This window comes from Anolis carolinensis, chromosome 2, assembly GCF_035594765.1.
Source record: "Anolis carolinensis isolate JA03-04 chromosome 2, rAnoCar3.1.pri, whole genome shotgun sequence".
NCBI lineage: Eukaryota > Metazoa > Chordata > Lepidosauria > Squamata > Dactyloidae > Anolis > Anolis carolinensis.
This window is the reverse complement of record NC_085842.1, coordinates 107,338,062-107,360,886: the sequence shown is the minus strand read 5'-3', so window position 1 is coordinate 107,360,886 and position 22,825 is coordinate 107,338,062. Positions and strand designations below refer to the sequence as shown.

The window sequence follows — 22,825 nt, the reverse complement described above, 5'->3', positions numbered from 1 at the left end:
CAGCTGGGCCCTGAGATCAAGGTAGGAGATCAGGTTCTGTTGTCCACTCGCTTTTTGCCCTCCCACCGTCCCTGCCGGAAGTTAGATGCCCGTTTCATTGGTCCCTACCCAGTGGTGGCGCAACTTAACCCCGTGACTTTCAAACTCCAACTTCCGCGCTCCATGCGCATTCATCCGGTGTTCCATCGTTCCCTGCTCCTTCCGGCGGATGGTGTACGCCCCGATTCGAGCCGGCCGCCCCCCGCCCCTGTTTTGGTGGACGGAGAGGAGGAATTCGAGGTTCAGGACATTTTGGATTCTCGCTTCCATCGCCGCCGCCTTCAGTATCTCATTGACTGGGTGGGGTTTGGCCCAGAAGAATGCTCCTGGGAAGATGCTTCCACAGTCCATGCCCCCGACCTAGTCCACCACTTCCATCAAGCCTACCCTTCCAAGCCGCGGCCCCGCGATTCTCGGAGAGGGGCCCTAAATGAGGGGGGCCTTGGGGGCGGGGATAGTGTGATGACTCATGGGCCTTGTAGTCCTGTTCCTAGTACTATTGTGGCAGATGAAGATGAAAACATGGGGTTTTCACCAGTTCAACAAGAGCTGGAGTCTCTTCACCTGCCGGATGTTGACGTTTGCCCTCAAGAATTCAGTAAACCAGGCCTTGGGCAGTACTCCCCTCCGTTTCCCAGGAAGGAATCTTATTCTAAAGACAGAGGAGTCCGAGAAGCTAATCGGAGAAGTCTAAGAATCGCTGCCAAACAAACAGGCTGATTAGGCCTGCTTCCCTTGGGAAAATCTAAGGAGTCTTGCATCTGGACAGAGTTGGGTTTCGCTTCTTGTTCTCTAGGGAAAGAGATTGTTGGCGGGAAAACGAGACCCAATATAGGGGTTTGGCGCGAGAGTTTCTTTGCGGAGTCAATTGATCACCTTCAGGAGAGAGATCGTGTGTGGACTTCATAAACCCAGTTCCTTGCTTCCCGGATCAAGCTTCAAGCCTTGCCCTGCCTTGTGTTTTTACCACGGACCCTGCTTCATGCTTCATGTTTTGCCTTGTCTCCAGTCACGGATCTAGTCAAGAATCAAGTTTATTTCCAGCCTTGTTGTCAAGCTTCATTGGACTCTAAGACTCTGTTATTTCCCCACACTATTGATTGGCAAGGTGTGTGTTTCGGTCAAGTGGATTAAAACTTTGAACTCTAATATCATTTATTGGATAATACATTTTTGGACTATATTTGACCTCATTTGAAAGGTCTGCTTCTGAACTATATTCTTCACTTGTTTTTATTGCTTTTATATATTTCCTTAATAAAGATATTAGATAGAGACTGGCCTCTGTGTAAGGTTATTGGTGCCCAGCAGCCAGGGACCTGACAGCTGAAATTGTGACTTGAGTGCTTTGTGAGGTTTCTCACTTGGTTAAAATCAAGTGTTTTGATTGTCAGTAATTATTAGTAGCTGTCAAAAGGTCAAGATCAATCTTAACTAAAGATATTGATGTAGCTTTTTAGTCCATAATTTATTTGATATGAAGTATCTTACACAGGCAGAGTAGGAGGAGGAGAAGGCTGTCATTTTTGCTGAAATGTAAGATGTGTGTTTCAGTCACAGCACATTTTTTCAGCTTGTCTCTGAAAAGAAGTGTTTGCAAATCTTACAGATTGCAGTATGTGAAATATTTTTTCTATTTTTTAAGAATAAATTGTAATAATATGCTATCATTGTGTAGCTGGCCATTTCTTTTTTTCAGACCAGGAGAAAAAATATAATAGCACTACAAGAAAGAAGACTAATATTCCACAAAGATGGTACCCAATTTTACAAACAGCAACACAAAACCAAACTAAACACGTTTTGCATTATTTCCTAAAAATGCCCAGGCTTCATGAAATCCCTGAATCTTCTGGAAATCCCAGATATCTTTTTCATCTCACAGATTTCATGCGCACCAGTAATAGTGGTGCTTTTAACCAGCCATTCAAATTCTGACTGGAGACAGAGAGAATATTATCTTTATTTTTTAGGACACTAGGACAACTTAGTCATGGACAATGGAAATCCTAGGGCTCTTTTAAAAATTTTTGAGAATAATCCATCACAAAATGGTAACCTGTACTATTTTGAGTCTGGACATAAGCAAGGGCAGGGCATTCATTAATTATCTTCAAGGATGACAACCTTGAAGATAGAAGTGACGATGAAAAAGATTGAGGTATTAATAAAATTGAAAACAAAATCATTTCTGTACTGAAAGATGATGGACTCCAAGTTTAATCTTATGAAAGAAATAGATATTTTGCAAGAGACAACCATTATTTACTTGGGCCTTCTAGTACTAAAGAGCTCTCAGTGCAGCATACAATGCTCGAGAATAGGGTGTGAGTTGTGTATCATGTGGACCTTCTTAGTGTGACCTCAGCTCTTCTTTAGGTCCCTCAATTGGACCAGGTTGAGGGACCTAATTTTCCAAGTGACTCGCAAACAGCAAATTGCCAACCTCTTCAACTCCCAAATCCCACTGCAAACAAAAGATTACTCCAAAAATCCAGAATCAAAACTGGAAATCAGTTCTACTTTTGATTTATGGCCGACAATGGCAAGAGCCAATACTTTTCAATCTGTAAACTGGCTTGTATTACAGCAGCTGCACATCCCAGGTCTAAGATGTCTTCTAGTTATATAAGAAGCAGGTTTAAATACTGTATTTCTATTAATAATTTGTAAGGTGGGAAGATCATGTCATTACCTATAACACATTAGGTTAGTAATAGAGTAAAGAGGTGAAAGATTTATACGATCTGAAGAGAAACCAGAGTATAATAGAGTGGTACTTTTCAAAAGTCAGGCAATCCTCATGATTATTTGCACAGCCATGCCACCAAAAAGAATCCTTCACCCAAAAACTACAGGCATTTGGGTTGATTTGTGTATGTCATGCCAAAATACTTTGTGTATGTCATGCCAAAATACTTTAAAATACAAGAGATATTTAATTCACAAAAATAATTGTTGCTGAGGAAATCCCCTTACCACCCGACCTACTGCAGGGAATGCTGCTAAGCTTGAGAAAAATGAAGAACCCTGAAAAGATGCCGCCATCATCATCATCATCTGTATTAACCAAAAGATTCTGGTCCTACAACACTACAAGCCCAAGTTCCATTTAAAAATTGAAATTTTCTGAATGATAGAATTATAGAATGAAGCAAAATGAATCTTTTGAAATGCTCCTGCTCAAACTATCACTTCAATGTATGATAATTTACTCGTTGGTTTGCATTTGAACAACAAATAGGATAACATCAAACATTGAGCTTTCTTACATTCTTTAATCCTATCAAAAGATTTATGGATGTCTGGCCTTTAACTCATTAGTGAATTTTATTATATTTCATATATCAGTACAAATATTTTTCACACATCCTGCCCTGTTCTCATTTTAGCTAATATGCATTTGCCTTGATGTTCTGGGTTATATGGCTGTGTGGAAGGGCTCCTTCTAAGGCTAAACCAGTGGTACTTGGTGGCATCCCTGGAAATAGAGCAGTGCATCTGCTCTGGATTTCAGTCCAAACTTTAAAAGAGCTACTCCAAAGACTGTTTTACTGCAACTCCAATCAGGCTTAAATAGCACAACCAGTGGGAAGATATGCTGGAGTTGTAGTCCAACAACATCAAATGGCCTGTACTTTAGACAATATAGGGAAGCTGAGGACTTCTTTGGCTGAAAATTCCAAAGCCCCTGTCTTGAACAACGTTTTCCAGAATTCTCCTGGAGCAAAGCATACAATGGCAAAACAGACGCCTCCACTTTTTAAACACTAATGTGATATTATCCTTTTGTCCATTCTGTCATAAAGAAAGCCATTGCTCACTTTAACTGCCAAAGTCAATACACCAAAATTGCTTAAGTGGAATATTGGTGCTAAATCTTTCTGTTCAAACTATGCTGTTGTTACACTGGGAGCCCAGGTAACCAGGAGGTAATGAAACCTCCAGATACAGATTGGTTGACAAACAGCAAATTCCCTCAGTTTCAAGAGATGAGGTGGGGAGCCACACATGCTTCAGTAACCTCCTACATAGGGATGCAGTGGGGTTTTTTTTCAGAATCTGCTCCCAAACCACATTTCATAGAATGACAAAAATGATACTGTACCAGATTCTCCTTCAGTTTTAAAAATAAATATTGTGTCTTTAGGATCCCAAAATTTTACTATCCTTGAGCAGACATAGGATCTTTAGACCCTGAAATCCATTCAGAATCCGCATGGTCACTCTGAAGAACTGGGGTGAAATGTTAGACTCTCCTTCATTCCTAAACATGCTTCATATCACACCTTTATGTTTAACCCATCCATCCTTGAAGTTTAGTTTATTACAGTCAATAACCAGTTTGAGAGAAGAGGGACATAATCCAGTACAAGCATATCTGAGTTATGGGTTAAGAGATTTAAAACTTTAAAATAGGAGTATCATTGTTAGGACAGTAAGATAATTAATTTAAGAATCTAAGGTAAAATAAAAGCCATATACAGGATTATATTAAAATCCAACAATATTTATGGAATTAAGGAGAGAGGCGGAAACAGGGGTGCTCATGTGGCACAGGGAACAGAGATCCAGTCAAACGGAGGAGGGAGCAATATCCATACCATAATTACAAGACTGTAATCCCAATTTTCTGCTAGTGTGAGGTCCCGGCTTATACTAGCTTGTGCTTTCAGTCATCAACCACTGGATTTTAATTGCTGCCATGCAGAAGTTGGCAACATTATAAGTTATAGCCGAGTTAGTATCTGAAAGCAGTAGGGAGATGTAAAATTGTCCAGAGCATCCTGGGTGTTTGTATAGCCATGGCGTAATGAGACCAGATCAAATATCTCTATAGAACAAGCACTGAAAAAGCACATGTTCCATTGTCTCTATGCATCCTGAGTCACAGGGGCACAGTCTCTCAGAATATGGGGTCTTCCGGTAATGGCCTTCCAATACGGCAGATGGGAGGGCATGGCATCATGCCAGAGTGAAGGCCCTCCAATGGCTGGAAACCTCCAGCATGGTTAGATATTTCATAGGTACAAAACCTACTGACTCCATTGATGATAAAGGATGGGTCGCTAGATAAGTCTGATTGGCGCTCAATGTCTGCTATTCATTGTTTAATCAGAGTTTTGGCTTGGTCGTAATCCATACTGCTTAGCAGTCCTGGAGAGAAGCCCGGGGATGAAATTTTGATTGCTATTGTCTTTTCCCAACTGGACTGAAAGTCATCCAACATAGTAAGTCATGCAAGGCCACGGGAGAGAGGGATAGTCTAAGCCAATAGTTCAGTATAACCACTCATACCCTGGCCTCAATTCTCAGGAAGCCCATCTCCAGACGTTGGAGACATACCTTGGTATCTTGAGGGCTGATCTTAAGAATTTGGATTGTACACTCTCCATCCTTTTATTTACCCAATTTCCAGTGCCTGCTGAATCTTTTCATCCAGGGCCACTTTTATTACTTTTCATGAACCATATAGATGTTCTTAAACTATCCAAGCTACAAGCAGTCCCCTCAATGGTGCATGTTATCTTCCATGCCAGTGAACTTGTGACTCTACTCTGGGTTTTAGCCTGAATTTTAAATAGGCAATCCAAGAATTGGGATCTATTTGGAGGATAAAAACTTGGATAATCATTTAAAAGTTGAATTTAAAGAAGAAAGTCTTAGGTTATTTATTAAAGTGGATATTCTACATATGGAGGGCAAAACAAATATCCAACACATCTCATTGCAGTGGATGATTACTAGAGACGAGTAAGCTGTCTTTTAGGGAAGCTTCTCAGTTGTTATTTCTATTTTTACTGGAATAACTACAAAAAACTTCAAAGCCACAGAGATTCCCTGGAGCACTGTCTGAAACCACTGTTCTACAACTTTGCTCTAGCCTTGTTAATAATTTAACCTTAGAAAGGTGCACATTTAACATCAGTCGAGGTTTTGGCCTAGTCAGTGCAGGCTACCTTTCATTGCTTAGCACCTTGAATATGACAGAGAAAACAGCCTTTACTGCCTTGGCACATGAAAGTGTAACTTTATTTAGCAATTATTGTTGCTGCAGCTATACTAATGTTCCCTGCAGTGAACACATAAAAGTTGACAACTAGATACATGTTCTAAATAATCAGGAACCAGGACTAGGGATAAACCCCGAAGGAACCCATCTATGCCCTTCTTACTGTGTAAATCTGCATAGCTGTGAGAAACTTGACTGTGATTTTGTATTTACTTATCATCTTTATTTAACTCTTTTGAACCTCCCTTTCAATTCTGCAATGTAAATTAGTCAGGAAGAGAGAAGGGAAACTTGCCCAAAGGTTATTTAGCTTCATGCCAGAGAAAGTGCGTCTACTGGCTTGAGTTCAACACTATTTGCTTCTCCACCTGGCACTCTGAGCCACTGTTTTGCTTTTTAGGGGCCTTAACTATCACTTTTGGACATGAGTGGCTTGCAAGTGGCTCTAGTCCTACAGGATTTGGTACGCACAAGTGACAGTAATAAAGAAATTGTGTGCCGCAATTTGCTAACTCCTGGGAGTGTGACAGTGAGTGGAAACTATTGATTTTTCATCAAAGGTGTGGGAAGATAAGCTATAAACTAGTTCAAAGGAACATTTGCTTCCCTGCATTAAATTCCAGATGTGTACTATGCAAACCCCCAAAGTCACTTGCTTCCTTCCAGACATCTTTAAATCAAATCTCTAAACAGCAAATAGGTCTCTTTCCACCTCCTGTGTGAATAAGAAGGTGGGGCGGGTGACATGCAAGGAAAGCTGTAGTTTGAGACTAATGACCTGACATGGATTGTGGTAAATTGTTGTTTAAAATGGAAAGTGTAGACTAGACTTGTGGACATAAACATTGACTACACTGCCATATGGCATCTACACTGCCATATAATCCAGTTTCCGAATCTAGATTATCATCTTTGAACTGCATTATATGGCAGTGTAGACTCATAGAATCTAGTTTAAAGCAGATACCGTGGATAAGCCAACTCGAATATAAGCCGAAGCACCTAATTTTACCACAAAAAACTGGGGAAACTTTAATAATAATAATAATAATAATAATAATAATAATAATAATAATAATCAAAGCCAAAATTGAAAAGTCAACAACAGATCCCAAATGTAGACTCTGTAAGGAAGCAGATGAAACAATAGATCACATCCTCATCTGCTACAGAAAGATCACACAGACAGACTACAAGCAGAGGCATAACACCGTTGCTCAGATGATTCATTGGAAATTGTGCCACAAATACCATCTGCCTGCGACAAAGAACTGGTGGGATCACAAGCCGGAAAAAGTTACAGAGAATGAACATGTCAAGCTACTCTGGGACTTCTGAATTCAGATAGAGTGTTGGAGCACAATATTCCTGACCTCATGATCGTGTTAAAAAACAAAGTATGAATTGTCGATGTTGCAATCCCAGGGGACAGCAGGATTGAAGAGAAACAACTGGAAACGCTGGCACGATATGAGGATTTAAAGATTGAATTGCAAAGACTGTGGCACAAGCCAGTCAAGGTGGTCCCAGTGGTGATTAGCACACTGGGTGCAGTGCCTAAAGACCTTGGCCTGCACTTGAACACAATCGGCGCTGACAAAATTACCATCTGCTAGCTGCAGAAGGCCACCTTACTGGGATCTGCACGCATTATTCGCCAATACATCACACAGCCCTAGACACTTGGGAAGTGTCCGGCATGTGATCCAGTACAACAGCCAGCAGAGTGTCTGCTGTGGACTCATCTTGTTGTGTTTCTAGTAATAATAATAACAACAACAACAACAACAACAACAACAACAACAACAACAACAACAACAACTTTATTTTTGTATCCTGCCTCCACCTCCCTGAAGGGACTCGGGGCAGCTCACATGGGGACATGCCCAATCAACACAGTTAAAATAAAGTATAAAATTCATAAAACAACATCATAATAACAGATAAACAATAAACATAATCGAGCCAACACTGGTCTGGATAAAACAGTTCCGAGAGGCATTAGTAGGACTAGTGCAATTCAGTGACTTTAGTCAATGAATTTATTGACTTGAGTATAAGCCGAGGGTGGGAAATGCAGCAGCTACTGGTAAATTTCAAAAATAAAAATAAAAATAGATACCAATAAAATTACATTAATTGAGGCATCAGTAGGTTAAAAGCTTTTGAATCTTTATATAAATCTGTAATTTAAGATAATAATAAGACTTTAATAAAATAAGACTGTCCAACTCGAGTATAAACTGACCCGTATATAAGCTGGCCAGGACCCTCACTCCAGTATAAACCAAGGGAGGCTTTTTCAGCCCTAAAAAAGGGCTGAAAAACCTGGCTCATGCTCGAGTACATATGGTAATCTAGATTCAGAAACTGGATTATATGGCAGTGTAGATCCAGCTAAAATGCATTTGGGTCTTACAGTAAGTCAATGCACATTCGGATAGCAATAGCAGGCACCCTTAGTTTTGTTACACAAACCCCACATCTTTATTTCAGATGTATTTCTTTAAGGAAGAACCGAAGTGAATGCACAACTGGTTGTTTTGCCAGAGCTAGTCTGTATGGGACAGTGTGATAAGGCACAGGTGCAAGTACTACCATTAGTGTACATTTGACTACACTATTCACAGTTCTAGGAGTAAATTTCCAGAAAATGGATGAGCGCCCCCCCCCCCGCCCACTCTGTTATAAAGGAAGATATAATTACTGAAGAAGTTCCAAATCAAAGCTACTTAATCAAGTCAAATATTATCTTTAAGGGTTTTCAATTTAGTATGGTTTTACACATTCTTCAATCTAATACAATATTTCATCTTTTAAGCCCAGCACTCTATTTCATGGTTTTCAAATCTGAAGTTCACTTGGGAAGGGGCTAATGTGATTGCCTTGGAAATTGTGTGCGATAACATAAATCATAATTTGGAATATATAAAAAATATAAAAAATAATGTTTCAAAATAGCTTCAAGTGATATGCCTCTCTCTATTTTATCTTCTGATTGGCAGACATTTTTCCCTCAAAAGTGTCTATTGTTAGTGTAGGACTGTCCACTGATAGAATTTGTAGCAGAAAGGTGACAGCTACAGCAGGCCCTAGAAGTCCTGAAAGGTGGTTGGATTCTTGCCACTTCATGCATTGTATAGCTATGTGTCTAAAAGGTTTGAAAAGTTAAAATGTAGATGGTGGTTAGCAATGGAGAACACCACATATTGTAAAGTTTCTGTATTTCTCCATGACCACAAATTCAGCCCTGAGCTCCTCCAGGAGCCCTAGATTTAAATCTATTAAGCTGGGTAAACACAATGGGGTCCTCAAGTTTTCCCAGCCTTACTTCAAGACCTGTAGCTACAGCTGGGCACATTAGGCAACGTGTACACCTGGAATCAACTAGGGCCTTAAACACAGCTTGCTTCCCCACCCTCCCATTACCAGTGGTCTGGCGCCCTGCCTCCTATCAACCTGCTGTCAGGAGTCTCCTACAGCAGGTTGGGGGAGTTTTCTGCCAGCTAGTTGTTGTTAAGTTTGGAGTCCTCCAAGCTCATGGTCATTTCCATGTCCCGTCACAGGTTTTCTGTGGTTTCTTTGTTGGCTGCTGTCTTCCAGCAAGCCACTGCAGAATGTCCCTCTTTGCTTTTTTATATTTTTTATTAAACAGTTTTCATAAGATATAAAAGGTAAGACATTACAAAGGTTTGGGGAAAAGTATACAATAGGAATTAAGGAAGGGAAATAGGGTGGGGAAGGGAAGTGCAAAAGGGGAATGGGTAGGGAGTAAGAAGGGAAAATGAGGGAAAGGGTAATTTGTCAGTCTTCCATTTTTATTGATACAGGTTGATTACTACATAAGTTCTCGATTGATTCATTCTTACTGGTTGGCTTTGTTCAAATTTGTCATATTGTCAACAAAAGTCTGGTTACTGCTTTTGTTGCTTCTTTTCCTTATATTCTTCATAATACTTCCAATCAGTTTGTTTTATAGGTTTACCTTTATGTTGTCTCAGCAGAAATCTTAGTGTGTCCATGTCATATATATCTTCCAACTTCTCAAGCCATTGTTCTATGTTTGGAATATTATGTGTTTTCCAATATTTCACAAATATAATTCTCACCGCTGAATTCATGTATGTAAAGAAAATATCTTCATTTCAATTAAAATCAGTGTCTTTGTTGGTTATTCCTAAAAGGCAATACTCCGGTTTCAAAGGGGAGGTCTTCTTAGGTATTTTTTGAATTTCAGAATGTATAGCTTTCCAAAATTTATGGATTTCCTCACATGACCACTATACATGAAAATAAGAGCCTACCTGATTCTTACATTTCAAACAATTGTTTTGTACATTTTTATACATCAAACCTATTTTTTCCGGTGTGATATACCACCTATGGAACATTTTCATCCAGTTTTCTGTTAAATCTAGCGCGTAGGTGTAATTAAGTTTTTTGTTCCAGATTTGTTCCCATTCGTCTAATTTAATTTGTCTTCCTAAATTTCTAGTCCATTTCACCATACAATTTTTGATCTTTTCAGTTTCCGTAGACCATTCCAATAATTTATTATATAATTTCGTTATGCCCCTTTTGTCATAAGCAACTTATCCCAAAAAGTTTCTGTTTCATTAAATCCAATTTGTCTATCTTTTATATATGGTTCTTTGATTTGGGCATATTGAAACCATGATAGGTTACTATATATCATTTTTAGATTGTCTTGATTTTTCAATTGGAATCCCTAATTACTTTTTGTCAAAATTTCCTTGTAACTGGGCCATTTCGACCATCCAAGAAATTTCCTCTGATTAGCTTCCAAAGGGGAAATCCACATTGGGATTTTTTCATACCAATATCTTTTATATTTTTAGCAGATTTTAATAAGTGAAGATCTCACAAAATGGTTACCGGAAATTTTTCTACTAGTCTCTTATCATATCCAATATAGGCATGCCAGCCCCACCTTGAATCAAATCCTTCGAGATCTAAGATTTTCTCGTCTTTCAATGTAGCCCATTCCATCACCCATGTCAAGGCAGAAGCTTCAAAGTATAATCTCAAATTTGGGAGGCCAAATCCTCCTCTATTCTTAGTATCAGTCATAATTATATTTTTAATTCTAGGCTTTTTGCCATTCCAAATAAACTTTGAGATTTCTTTATTCCACACATTGAATATTTTGGCGTTTTGAATAATAGGAAGATTCTGGAAAAGGTACAACATTTTTGGTAAAATGTTCATCTTGATTAGTGCAATTCTACCCAGGAGAGAGATCTTTAGATTTGTCCATTTCTTTAAGTCCTTACTTATCTCCTTCCATTTCTGATAGTAATTGTTTTCCAATAATTATGCATTTTTGTTTGTCAGCCAGATCCCCAGGTATTCAATTTTTGTGACAACTATAATAGCTGTTTAATTTTGTAATATTTCTTGATTCTTTTTTGTAATATTCTTCGTTAATATTTTTGCTTTCTTTTTGTTGAGATGTAATCCTCCTAATTCTTTGAATTCCTCTAATTTGATTATCCAACTTTCCATATGTTTTCTAGGCTCTTCTATTATACATATAACATCGTCCGGAAATGCGGAACTTGAAGTCCTTGTGGTTAATTCATGCACCACTTAAATCTTTAGCTTGATTTATATTTCTTAATAAAATCTCTAGGGCAAAGATGAAGATAAGAGGCGATAAGGGGCATCCTTGGTGAGTTCCCTTCAACTGTGGAAAAAAGGGACACTCGCCAAGAATGTCCCTCTTTTCCACAGCTGAAGCAACCCATCATTTTTCCTTTTCTTTCCTGAGAATCATGTTTAATTAAAATCATGTTTAAATCCTGTAAAAAGTAACAGCTAAAACTCATCAAGATGGGACACCAATAAAAAACCAATTGCAGTTAGTTCTTAAAAACCTGTTGAAACAGAAATGTTTTCACTTGCAATTAGAAAGATAGCAAGGAGGAAACCATTCCAGCCTCCCTAGGAAACAGTTCCAAGGTTTGGGAATAAGCACTAAGAAGATCCTCTCTCTTCTTGTAGTCTTGTCAAACTTTTTGGAATCTTGGAAGGTCAGAGAAAGATTTCAAAATTAGTTATTTCCACATACTAGAATGAAATAAGCAAAGATGTCTGTTTTGGTTTCTGATATCTTTGTTCTTAAGGCCATCTGTTCCATTTTGACAACTAAATGTATTTAAATACAATGCATTTTAATGAATTTCTCACAAAATATATTTACTTGTAGAGGCATTTTCTTCTAAATTAGAAATTTTGGATGTATTTTACATATTTTGCTTCCTATACTGCAAAATTTCAAAATGTGAAATTAATGTTAACTGCATCATTTCTATTAGGACCTCATCACTGATTGTTGGCCAATGATTCAGAAAGCTTTACACAGGCTTCTGCAGATTACAAAATGTTTTCCGACCAAAAACGCGTACCTCAGTGGGATTTCAAGGTGGAAGAACATTTTTACCTGTCAACGAAGTATCTGAAGGCTGTCCAACCTTTCAAGAAACTCGCTCCCAAGTTTGTGGGGCCATACCCTATTCAAAAAATTATCAATCCAATAACTGTTCAACTTCAGTTGCCTCACAATCTAAAACAGGTACACCCTGTGTTCTATTGCAGACTTTTGAAACCAGTGTGTGAACTGTCTAAGTTGCATCTCTGAGTTCAAGTACTAGATCCCATTCTAACTGATGGACAACAACATTTTGAGTTAAAAGACATTCTGGACTCTCGAATTGTAGTCTATAATATTTGGTACATTGGAAGCACATGCCAGATCCCAAATGAGTGCACTAAAAAGATGTTTGAGTACCGCAGCTGACCAAGAAATTTCATTTGCTGTATTCTTTGAAACCTAAGTAGTTAGCCCTGCATGTTTGCAGTGACTTATCTTTACCTTATTCATCCTTTGCCTTGGATTTTTTGTGTGTTTCCTTTTGTGTGTTACTGTGTTTTTTTCTTCAGGACAGGTAGCATGTCATGGAGTCTGTTCTGGTGTCTCTGAGATACCAGAGCACCCCCATGCTATAATTTATCCCAAGGTGAGGAATGCATAACACTGAGAGACCCTCCATTGGAAAGGACTGATAATTGTGTCCTAGTCCAAGAAGAGACTGATAATGTGAGCCAGCTTGGACTGGAATGGGATGCTTATAGAATATTTGTGTACCAAAGAAGTAGGGTTAAAGGGGGGCATTGGGCTAGTTGAGTGCCTGCATTTTATTAAGTCATAACTTTGCTGTAGTGCAGAAACCTAGGATTAAAGAGATTTCCAAGATTCCTTTATGAGTGTCTTTACTGCTGATAAGGTTCTGCCATCCATCACACTATAGATGATTAGTATTTAAAAACTGTTTTTAATATTGTTATTGATTTTTCCAATATTTTAATTTGTATTTGTTTGAAATATGGAAGACCATTTGTGTCTCAATATATATATATATTTTAAAAATCACACTTCCAGATTATTAAAATTCATTGGTACAAAAGGCTGGCATTTTTGTCCAGAAAATAATGTATTTGTTAAAAATAAATACTCTCTGTGTAAAAGCCCCATTTTTTTTACAACCTTTATAGTTTTTTTTCTAACCAATGTTTTTCATGAAGAAATGCCAATATGTGAAACATCCATCAGCAGTTAACCGTCTTTTCAGTGGGGTGCTCTGATATGTCAAGATACCCTCTCTACTTGAGAATGAAACAAAATTAAGTATTCTTCAAATCCACTGATTGGAATTGACTTATCTGTCTATTAGGCATGTCTGATTGATGAAAAAATGTTTCAATTCTCATTTCTAAAGTAGGGGGCGCTGGCAGTTCGATATAGAATATATTTCTGATTTTTTCACCCAAAAATTTCGGATATTTCTGAAAATTCGTAATGATTCTAAATGTTTCTAAAATGGTGGACGCACATGCGCAATCGCAAAAAAAAAAAAAAGGAACCGGGGGGGGGGGACTATTACAGGGCTCTCCCGCCCTCATTTCTTGAGCTATCCTCATCAAATTTGCAATGTCCTTGCAAATTGTGCAAAGATACTTTGAAAACTAGAAATCCCCTTGCTATATTTGTAAGCAAAAAGGACACTGGAAATCAATGGTGTCTCTGGCTATGTAATCCCACAAGCCTCAACCCAATGCCTTCAATTAGAAATGGACCAGTGACCACCACGCCAAGCAATGCCCTGGCAAGGAGTGCATTTCCTTGCTAAGAGAAAGAACCAGCAACAAAACCCTAACCCTTTCTCCAAACCCTCTGTGGGAACAGCCAGACCGGGCCCCTTCACCCTCTCTCTCCCTCCAGAGGCTTGCTTGCTCTCCGTTTGCAGACCACCACACTCTCCGCACAAAGCCCAGCCCAGAATGGCTCGCCCGGGCTACACAACGGGCTTTTATGGCAATCTTCCACGTGGACGCAGAGGACCCTAGCCCCCACCTTTGCATCCATCGTGGAAGCTTCAGATTGGCTGGGGAGCGGCAGCCATGTTAGGCTGCGCTAAGCTCCCATTCAAGGTAGGTTGCAGAAACAAAAAATTTTTTTAAAAAAATATATTTTAAAAAAAATTGGGGGGAAAAATTAACGAAACATTAAGAGACAATTAGAGAATGGGCCAACAATGGTTCGAATTACATTGCTGGTTGTGAGACAATGTCTCGGAATGCGTATCAAAAAGCGAGAACAATCCGAAATAATTCCGATTCAAAATGATTTTTTGGACATGTCTACTGTCTATGGCTGAAGCTATTACTTCCCAATAATATACTATGCTTTCTGTAAAACTGGGCATAATCATACTGTTTACCACTTAATGTAAGATTACACATGCCTTTTTCTGTCCCAACCTCCCACCCGCTCTTAGCAGTTCAACAAATCATCATTAGTAGCCATTGTCCTTTTGTTTCAAAATTTTAGTTCTTGTGAGCAGATCAAGCCAGCTTTTAAGCAAATACCTTGAATGCAACAGCATTAATTATTATTACATACAATTTGGCATTTTATATGGCCTTGAGTATTTTGGACAGGAAAAAAGAGATCTAAGTGCATTTAGGATTCAGGTGATCCTTTATAAGAGACCTGTGATGAAACTGTTAAGGTCTGAGCATATAAGAAAAATTATTGTGCTGCCAATTTTAACTTTGTTAATTTAAAAAACCAAGAAAAACAATTAATGTTAGTTGCCAATCAAAGTATCACACCAAGAGAAAACAAAGGGAAAGGGAATATAAAGACAAAGTAGTCTCAGTCTTCAGATTTTAATTTCTGTGTACATTCAAGATTAGTTTGGATGTCTATTGTTATCCATCATTATCAATTTCTGTTTTGATTTAAATGAAATCCCTGCTTTACTTCAGCATGGATGCAATGTGCAGCAGTCTCATCAGCCTCGTTCTTTTTTTTTTGAGGGAGGGGGTTGTGGTGGTGGGCGAGAATAACATTTTATGGATCTCTGTTTTAGAAGAGCAATAGCTGAAATACAATACAATCAGCCCTCTGCACCCACAGATCCTGCATCCATGATTTCAACAACTCATGGTTTGAAATATATATATATATATATATTTAAAAATAAAAAATGCATGGAAATTCTCTAAGCCTTTATGTGATTTTGGCTGTGCCAGAAACAGAGAGGATTTCCTTGGAAGCTAAAAGCTATAATTAATCTCTAGTTGTACTTCCAATTAACTAAATTGCTAACCTTATTGTGAAAAGAAAAATTGCAATTGAGTTGCTGCTTGCGGCATGCTGAAAGGGTGGAGAATGAAGTAATTTAATTAACTGACTTCAAGTATATTAAGAAACATAGTGCCTCCTTCGCCCACAGTAACTTTAAATAGATAATTGAATAATGTGGATTTTTGGGTCATAAGAGCCATAAAGCACTGTGTTCAATTTTCAGATTGTCTAACAATCTCTTTGTCCAACTGGAGCATAAAGATTTAGAGGATTTAATGCAAATGTTGCTACTCTTTCCAATTGGCAAGAGGTCATTCAGGAATCTGCTGTTTCTTATATCACTTTAAAAGAACAGCTAAAGAGTCTGCATAACTGCTTGAGCAAATGTAGATCATGACAACATGAAGCAGAAGAGAATGTGATGAGGTTATTTAGTAGTGATCTTGCTTAGCTACTGAAAAAGAATGCCATTTCAAGTAAATGCATTGCACTCTTTCCCCAAATGCCCCAAATGAGTATCTTCAGAAGTTGAGCAGAAAGAATGCTAGTTAGGAATTGACAGTAAAAACCACACCAGTAAACATAGAATACATAGCAAAGTATACACTAAAAACCCTGTTATCACCACAGATTCCGGACTGTCAGTCTTCACAACACATGGAGAATTTTGGCAAGCATCGTCTTGTTGTTTTTTTTAATCCCTAACCTGACTCTGCTTTAAGCAAAGTTGCAGAAAACTCCAAAGTATGTTATGGTGTTGCAGCCATCTGGATAGCTGGATCGGCTCTATTTTAGCTCAATCCAATGTCCACATGGACACTAACATCACTATTGCCATAACCCTTTCCCTGTGCTGATCAATGTAGAGGAAGTAGATGGGTCATTGCCACCGATCTTTGTTGGCCATGTATCTCCCTTTTTATGTTTTTTTTTTAATTGTAAATAGAGTGACTCTCTTCTTGCTGGTCATGTGAGTGTTCCAGTATGATCTCAGCAGATGCAACCATGACAGCCAGGCACTCACAGGGAGCTCTGTGACTTCTAGGAATGGTGGCAATGACATGGCTGAGGTCATATTGGCCCAATGGATCCAATATGATCTCAGCCCAGATGGACTGTCTGGTTGCATTTGGTCACCATCATAGTCAATCCAGGGCCAGTCTGGAATATAATGCTCTGGCCTGGCCTGGTATAGATGTAGCCCTTGAGAAGGTCTGGTAGAACTCTGAAAGGGAAGATTCTGACCATCGGTCCATGATTATTTATCCAGTCTGAGCAGAATCCTTTTACACTACACTGTTATAGGGCTATGATTTCATTTTAAGTACTATGGCAACACTCTGTGGAATCCTAAGATTAGCTGTTTAGAAGGAAGGACATTTACACTTTTGGTTTCTCTGAGCAAATTATAACTTCAAGATCTCAAAGGAGACAGCCATGGGAGTTAGAGGGGGGTGCTCTGTATGTGTAGCAGGACAGGGTCCTGTGTGTTTTTCATATCACAACTACAGAATGTGAATAAACAAAAATATACACATTCTTCCAGTATGACACTGAAAAGTGGCCTAAATACCCAAAAAGCACCACATTCTATCTGATTTTGGAAGGTAAGCCGAGTCAGCCTTGGTTAGAATTTTGGTGGATGAACCCCAAGGAACACCTGGTACTATAGACAATATCTTAGAGAAAGGAACTTGTAAAACCATATCTGGATATTTCTTGCTTAAGAAAAGACTATGAAATGTATGGGATTTCTCTAAGTCATCGGGTGACTTGAATGTACATGCACACATGTGATGCTGAAACAGTAACAATAGAAGAGTGAAGAAAGATTAAATTACTGCAACAGAGAGTAAGGGGGCTGAGCTCCTACATTAGAAGGAGTAAATGCGGTGACATGATCCCTTGGGATTCTCTCACAGGTGCTTGCCACAGGAAGGATGCATGTAGCATCTCCCTGCTCTCTAAGACTTTTGGGCTGGATGGGGAAGCTGAATGTCAGTTGCAATAATTCAACAACAGTAAAGGTGAATTCACATAATTGTGAGAAGTCAGGTCATGACATGGTAATTACTGAACAAAATACGAGGCTATGTTTTGAGAGAATGTTTCTCCCTAAGGAAGTGAGTATCTGCTTGATCTTACCCATAAACAAGTTCCTTGATATAATTGAATTGTTCCCTTCATCATTTCCCCATTGTCTGGCCATTTTAAGTTTTCTGAACACAAGATGGGTCTACAGTTGAACACTTACATTGATATCTTCCAAATCTAAAAAGTTCAGCATGACTCCATTGCGTTTCCAGATGATTGGAGGCCTCAGAGGTCCATGGATAGCACAGGTCAATACAGTGCTAAGCCCAACTGTTACAGTGGTAATGCTGACCTTCTGTTCTTCAGAAAGTGTGAGCTGGACTACCTCTGTGAAAGTAATAAGAAATAAAAGAATGATTTTATTGTTCTTATCATCATCATCTCAAAAATGTATTGGGCTTTTTCACAGATTGATTGAGGATGATGCAATAATAGCTAAGATATGGAGGATGGGAAAAAGTCAACTTTAGAACAGTGTGAGAGAGGTTTGCATATCAAAAAATCTATATGTCATGTTCCTTGATTGTCAGATAACCTTCCAGGTATTTAGAAAAAGCACTATCATCCATATTCATTAATCTACTAAAGAACCTGAATTCATATTAAAGAGACTGTATAACAAATGATGATGATATTTACACATTCCTCTTTTCCACAATCAGATACAGGTACAAACACAGCTCTGAAGTCTGAAAATGAACATAATCTAAAATACTTTTGTGATGTCTATGCTAATTGTTTTATTTCAAGTATATTGGAACTGGAAACTTGTAGTTAGATTGCAACTTCCAGCAGGTCTAGCAAACAAGCAAACAAACAAACAGAGGAATGAGATATGCCCATTATATACAATGGCACAATAAAATTGCAAAATGGCAAAATCAAGGCTTGTCTTTTTTCAGGGAAGGGCATATTTTCAAGCTTTGCATGGTTGAACTGAAGGATGCCGAATTTATGGATGCTGTACTTGTTCAACAGCTTTCCAACACTGTTAAATAATTTTGTAAGTAAATATACAGTACACATGATTTAGAATTTTGTAAGAAATGTACACATGCAATAGAATTCCAGTTATCCATGATGTGCAGATGCTGGGTTTTTTCATTCAGGAAATCCATTTCACACATGTCTTGCTGAACACGAAGAAAACATTATGAATCATTTGGTGTGTCTTCGAGTTTGGTTTAGTGATGGCACAGAGACTTTGTACCTGCTAATGATTTCACAACAGGGATCTCAGTTTAGTCAAAGTTTTTGAAAGGTCTTTACCTCATACTATTTTAATGTCTCCACCAAGTAGGATTTTGTTTGTTATCTTTAAGCCTGTCACCCTTTCTCTGTCAATCACATCACTTTTGTTTACAAAATGCTCATAAGAAACTCAAGGCACAGATCGAACAGTCTAAGTAGTTCAAGGCCTGAAGAAAACAGTCTGGGATCCCAGTGCTCTACTAGATAAGTTCTGAAAGTGATTGATGAATTGATGGGACTTTGATTTATTTATTTATTTATTTATTTATTTATTTATTTATTTACATCATTTATATTCCGCCCTTCTCACCCCGAAGGGGACTCAGGGCGGATCACATTACACATATTAGGCAAACATTCAATGCCTTTTTAACACAGGACAAAGACGAACAATATAGCTCTGAGCGGGCCTCGAACTTATGACCTCCTGGTCAGTGACTCATTGGTCTCCCGTCTGCGCCACAGCCCCAGGCTGTCCAGTTTTGATGTCCAGTTTTAATAAAATATTTTGAGACTGATCACATATACTATAAACTCATGTACTATATAAGTTAAGACATGTTAGTCAAAATATCTACCACAAAAACCTGGGTTAACCTTTTCAAGGGTAAATGTGAGTACTGTATCTTAAATCCTATCTCATCAAAAAAGGGAAACATCCCTTTCTCTGGGTAGAGTGGTGAAAGACAAGAGCCTATTTTGTTCTGGGGGACAAAGCACTGATTCCCTCTACTTTCTCTGCTGTGGTGCCACCTCTAACTTTTTCGAATATCTGTGTGGGGAAATGGCAGTGGTAGCTGCTCCCCTGAGGCAAAACTGGTGCTTTCCCCTCTGTGTGGAATATACCTCAACTTATCCATGGGTCATATCAAAAGTTATAATTTTGGTTTCAAAGCCTATCTTTCATTTATAAATGAGGTCAATATATACATCAGTATAGATAGTAATATGCTATTGGGGAAAATCCTTATGTCATTTGCTGCATGAAGCCTTTAGAACCTTTCTTGTCTTTTCCCAAGTTGAGAATTACTGCTCCTGAAAATCCCAGGACCATTCATCCTTCTGTAGAATATGGTGCTCCCCTCACTTTATTCTATCACAAAATACTTTTCTTCCAAAATAGCTCCCAATGTATCCTTCAGAAGAATCACCATCAGACTTTGAGAGCTTGTCTATGTCTGCTTTATATGTGTAATAGTTGTATGGAACGCTGGAATTCAACTCTGCAATTTTCCCCAGCATGGAGATGTAATCATAGGAAAAGTCTCCCCTGTGGCCAGTGAGCTGTTATAAATATACAGAAAACTGACTAGAAAAAAGTATTAACTCTGAATGAAATATACAGGATGTATATTCAGTGAGGGGAATAAGTAACTGTCATTTTTATTTCCTTTTACCATCAAAAGATGACTATATAGATTTATAAAACTGATAACGATTGTAAATTGAATCATATGGGCTAATTCTTAGCCATCAGACTATTTTTCTTTCCCCCCTTAGAACTGAAGTTTGATTAACACCTGCACAGGGATAAGTATTGCTTAGGATCCTGGCATCTGTTCAACCCCCCCCCCCCCCCAAACTACTCTAGCAGCATTATCGTAGAAGGTGACAACAAGCACTTTGCCGTGTGTGCCTGGCAATACAGGCAGGTAAAGCACTTGATGGTGGAATTACTGTCAAAAGCAGAGAGTTGTTATTAAGCATTTCACCTAAAAACAGCAAGGAGTGGTAGGGCAATCAAGATGAATTGTCAAAACTGCAACATTTACAGTTTTATCATTCCCTGGATGCCTCTTCTTGGCACTGCAGCAAAGGCTCTGGCAAAAAAAGAAAGGCTTTGGATCTGTGCTACATTTAAATGCTACAAACTGAGCTTTCAAGTTAATAGCCCATTAAGTTGAGAGTATTTTTTTTTTAAAGTAGGGGGTAGTTCACTTCTCATCTCCTTTGCTGCAATGTTTAGCCAATCTACAGCTGCCAAAGAAACAAGTCAGCAAATGTACTGATTCCAGGAGGCATGACACCTCTGGAATTCATGTATACCTTGTGCCTGTAGATTGCGGTTTTATAAGAGTGGTTGGAGGGATGCTGCTAATTGAAAAGAAACCATGGTGTAAAAAATAAAATAAAAGAGAAATAACAATCCCTGACATCACTGAAATGAAATTTTGGAAAAGCTTTGCAAAGCAACATCACTGTTAAGCAAGTTATTGATATGTTTTGCTTTTTAGTTGTTGGTCTTACTTATATTGCATTTTGTTAAGAATATGTGATTTTAATTTTTCTTTTTTTTGTGAATTTAAGTACATACTTTATGTCAATTGTTAGCAAGTCCAAGCTTCGATGAGGGCAGGTGTGATGTGAATGAATCAAAGCAAGTCAATAAATAGGGTTATGGGAGGTGGAATTCAATTGTTTCCCTTTCAATTTTTTTGTAGAGGTAACATTTTGCCAAGTTGAAAGATTAAGCACTTATGTTCACTTTTACAAGAACTGTAGTGCTTTACACACACAGCCCTTTAAAGGAAGCAGCAGGCTAAAAAGGCATTTCACAGGGAGAAATGTGTTTGCTACACACAGTCCTGAGTTTTAGACAACCTTGGATTTATAGACAATGTAGTTCTAATGGAATACTGGGTTCCCTCTTTATACTTGTCAAGGCAGATTAGCCTTTAAGAGAAACTTTGATTAGGGAAAGACTCACTGGGCAATCTGATCACATATCCTTTGCTGCCTCACATTTCTTTCCCTTCATTTATGTCCAGAAAAATTAAGTAGCCACATTGAAGCTCTGATCAGTGAAACTGACACAGCCTAGACCTATGATTGGGGCAAAGTACTTTGATCAACGCTCCAGCTGACCTAAAAAAATAAAAATAGACCAAACAATTGGCCTTCTCCCTAACAAACAGTAGTGGCATGTTGTTAACTTTTGAATGGATGGAATGCGGTTTTTCACATTGAGTAGCAGCAGGTGTTTGTTGCTGAGGTTGAGTCACATTTAAGGGATAACACTGAGATCGGGCTTAACCAAACTGAAGAAGAATGGCTAATGCTTATGGACAAACAATAGGTGTTTGGGTTCTCAAAGGTCTGAATAGTGGTAGGTTGGCTATGGTGTCAGCTTCTCTGATGGCAAGTGGGTCCCCTTAAACATTAGACAATATGATAAAAATGTTATAATATAATAATAATAAATTTTTATTTATATACTGCCCTATCTCCTCGAGGGACTCAGAGCAGTTTCCAATACACAGGAAACATACAACAAGTTAAAAACCATACAGCAATTAAAACACAATACCATGCAAACATAAATACATAAGACATATAGTCATGTAACAAGGATTTACAATCAATAACAAAATGATCTTTTTGTAGCTTGAAAATATAATAGAAATCCCAATATTATTGCTGTATGTAACTAAAGTTTGTGTTGCAGTACTACTTTAATTGTAATATATATATATATATATATATATATATATATATATATATATATATATATATTCATTAATTTCTTATAAAAATTAAATGATAGCATTATAGTTGTGGGTGGGTTCCCTTTGTCTCCTTGCAACCAATATATTTAGACCCAGTCTGCCACTGGGTCTGAAAGTCTCATGTCATTTACCAGAACCATTCAGGGAAATGAGAAACAGAATAGCACAAACAATCCTAACTTTAGTAGCCAACGATATATCCTTACATTACTTCTATTTTCTATTTCTTCATAGCTGCCCTTATAAATC

At 38.2% G+C, this 22,825-nt stretch overlaps 1 protein-coding gene across 3 annotated transcripts in view; it reads right to left on the bottom strand.

Annotated features, from left to right (window-relative positions):
- Positions 1-22,825, bottom strand: part of fstl4 (follistatin like 4) — a 638,776-nt gene that overhangs the window by 82,655 nt on the left and 533,296 nt on the right. For all 3 annotated transcript variants that reach the window (XM_062970369.1, XM_062970368.1, XM_062970370.1), the window contains exon 7: positions 17,980-18,146. In XM_062970369.1, coding sequence (XP_062826439.1) covers positions 17,980-18,146 — 167 coding nt within the window. The remainder of the gene's footprint in view (positions 1-17,979; positions 18,147-22,825) is intronic.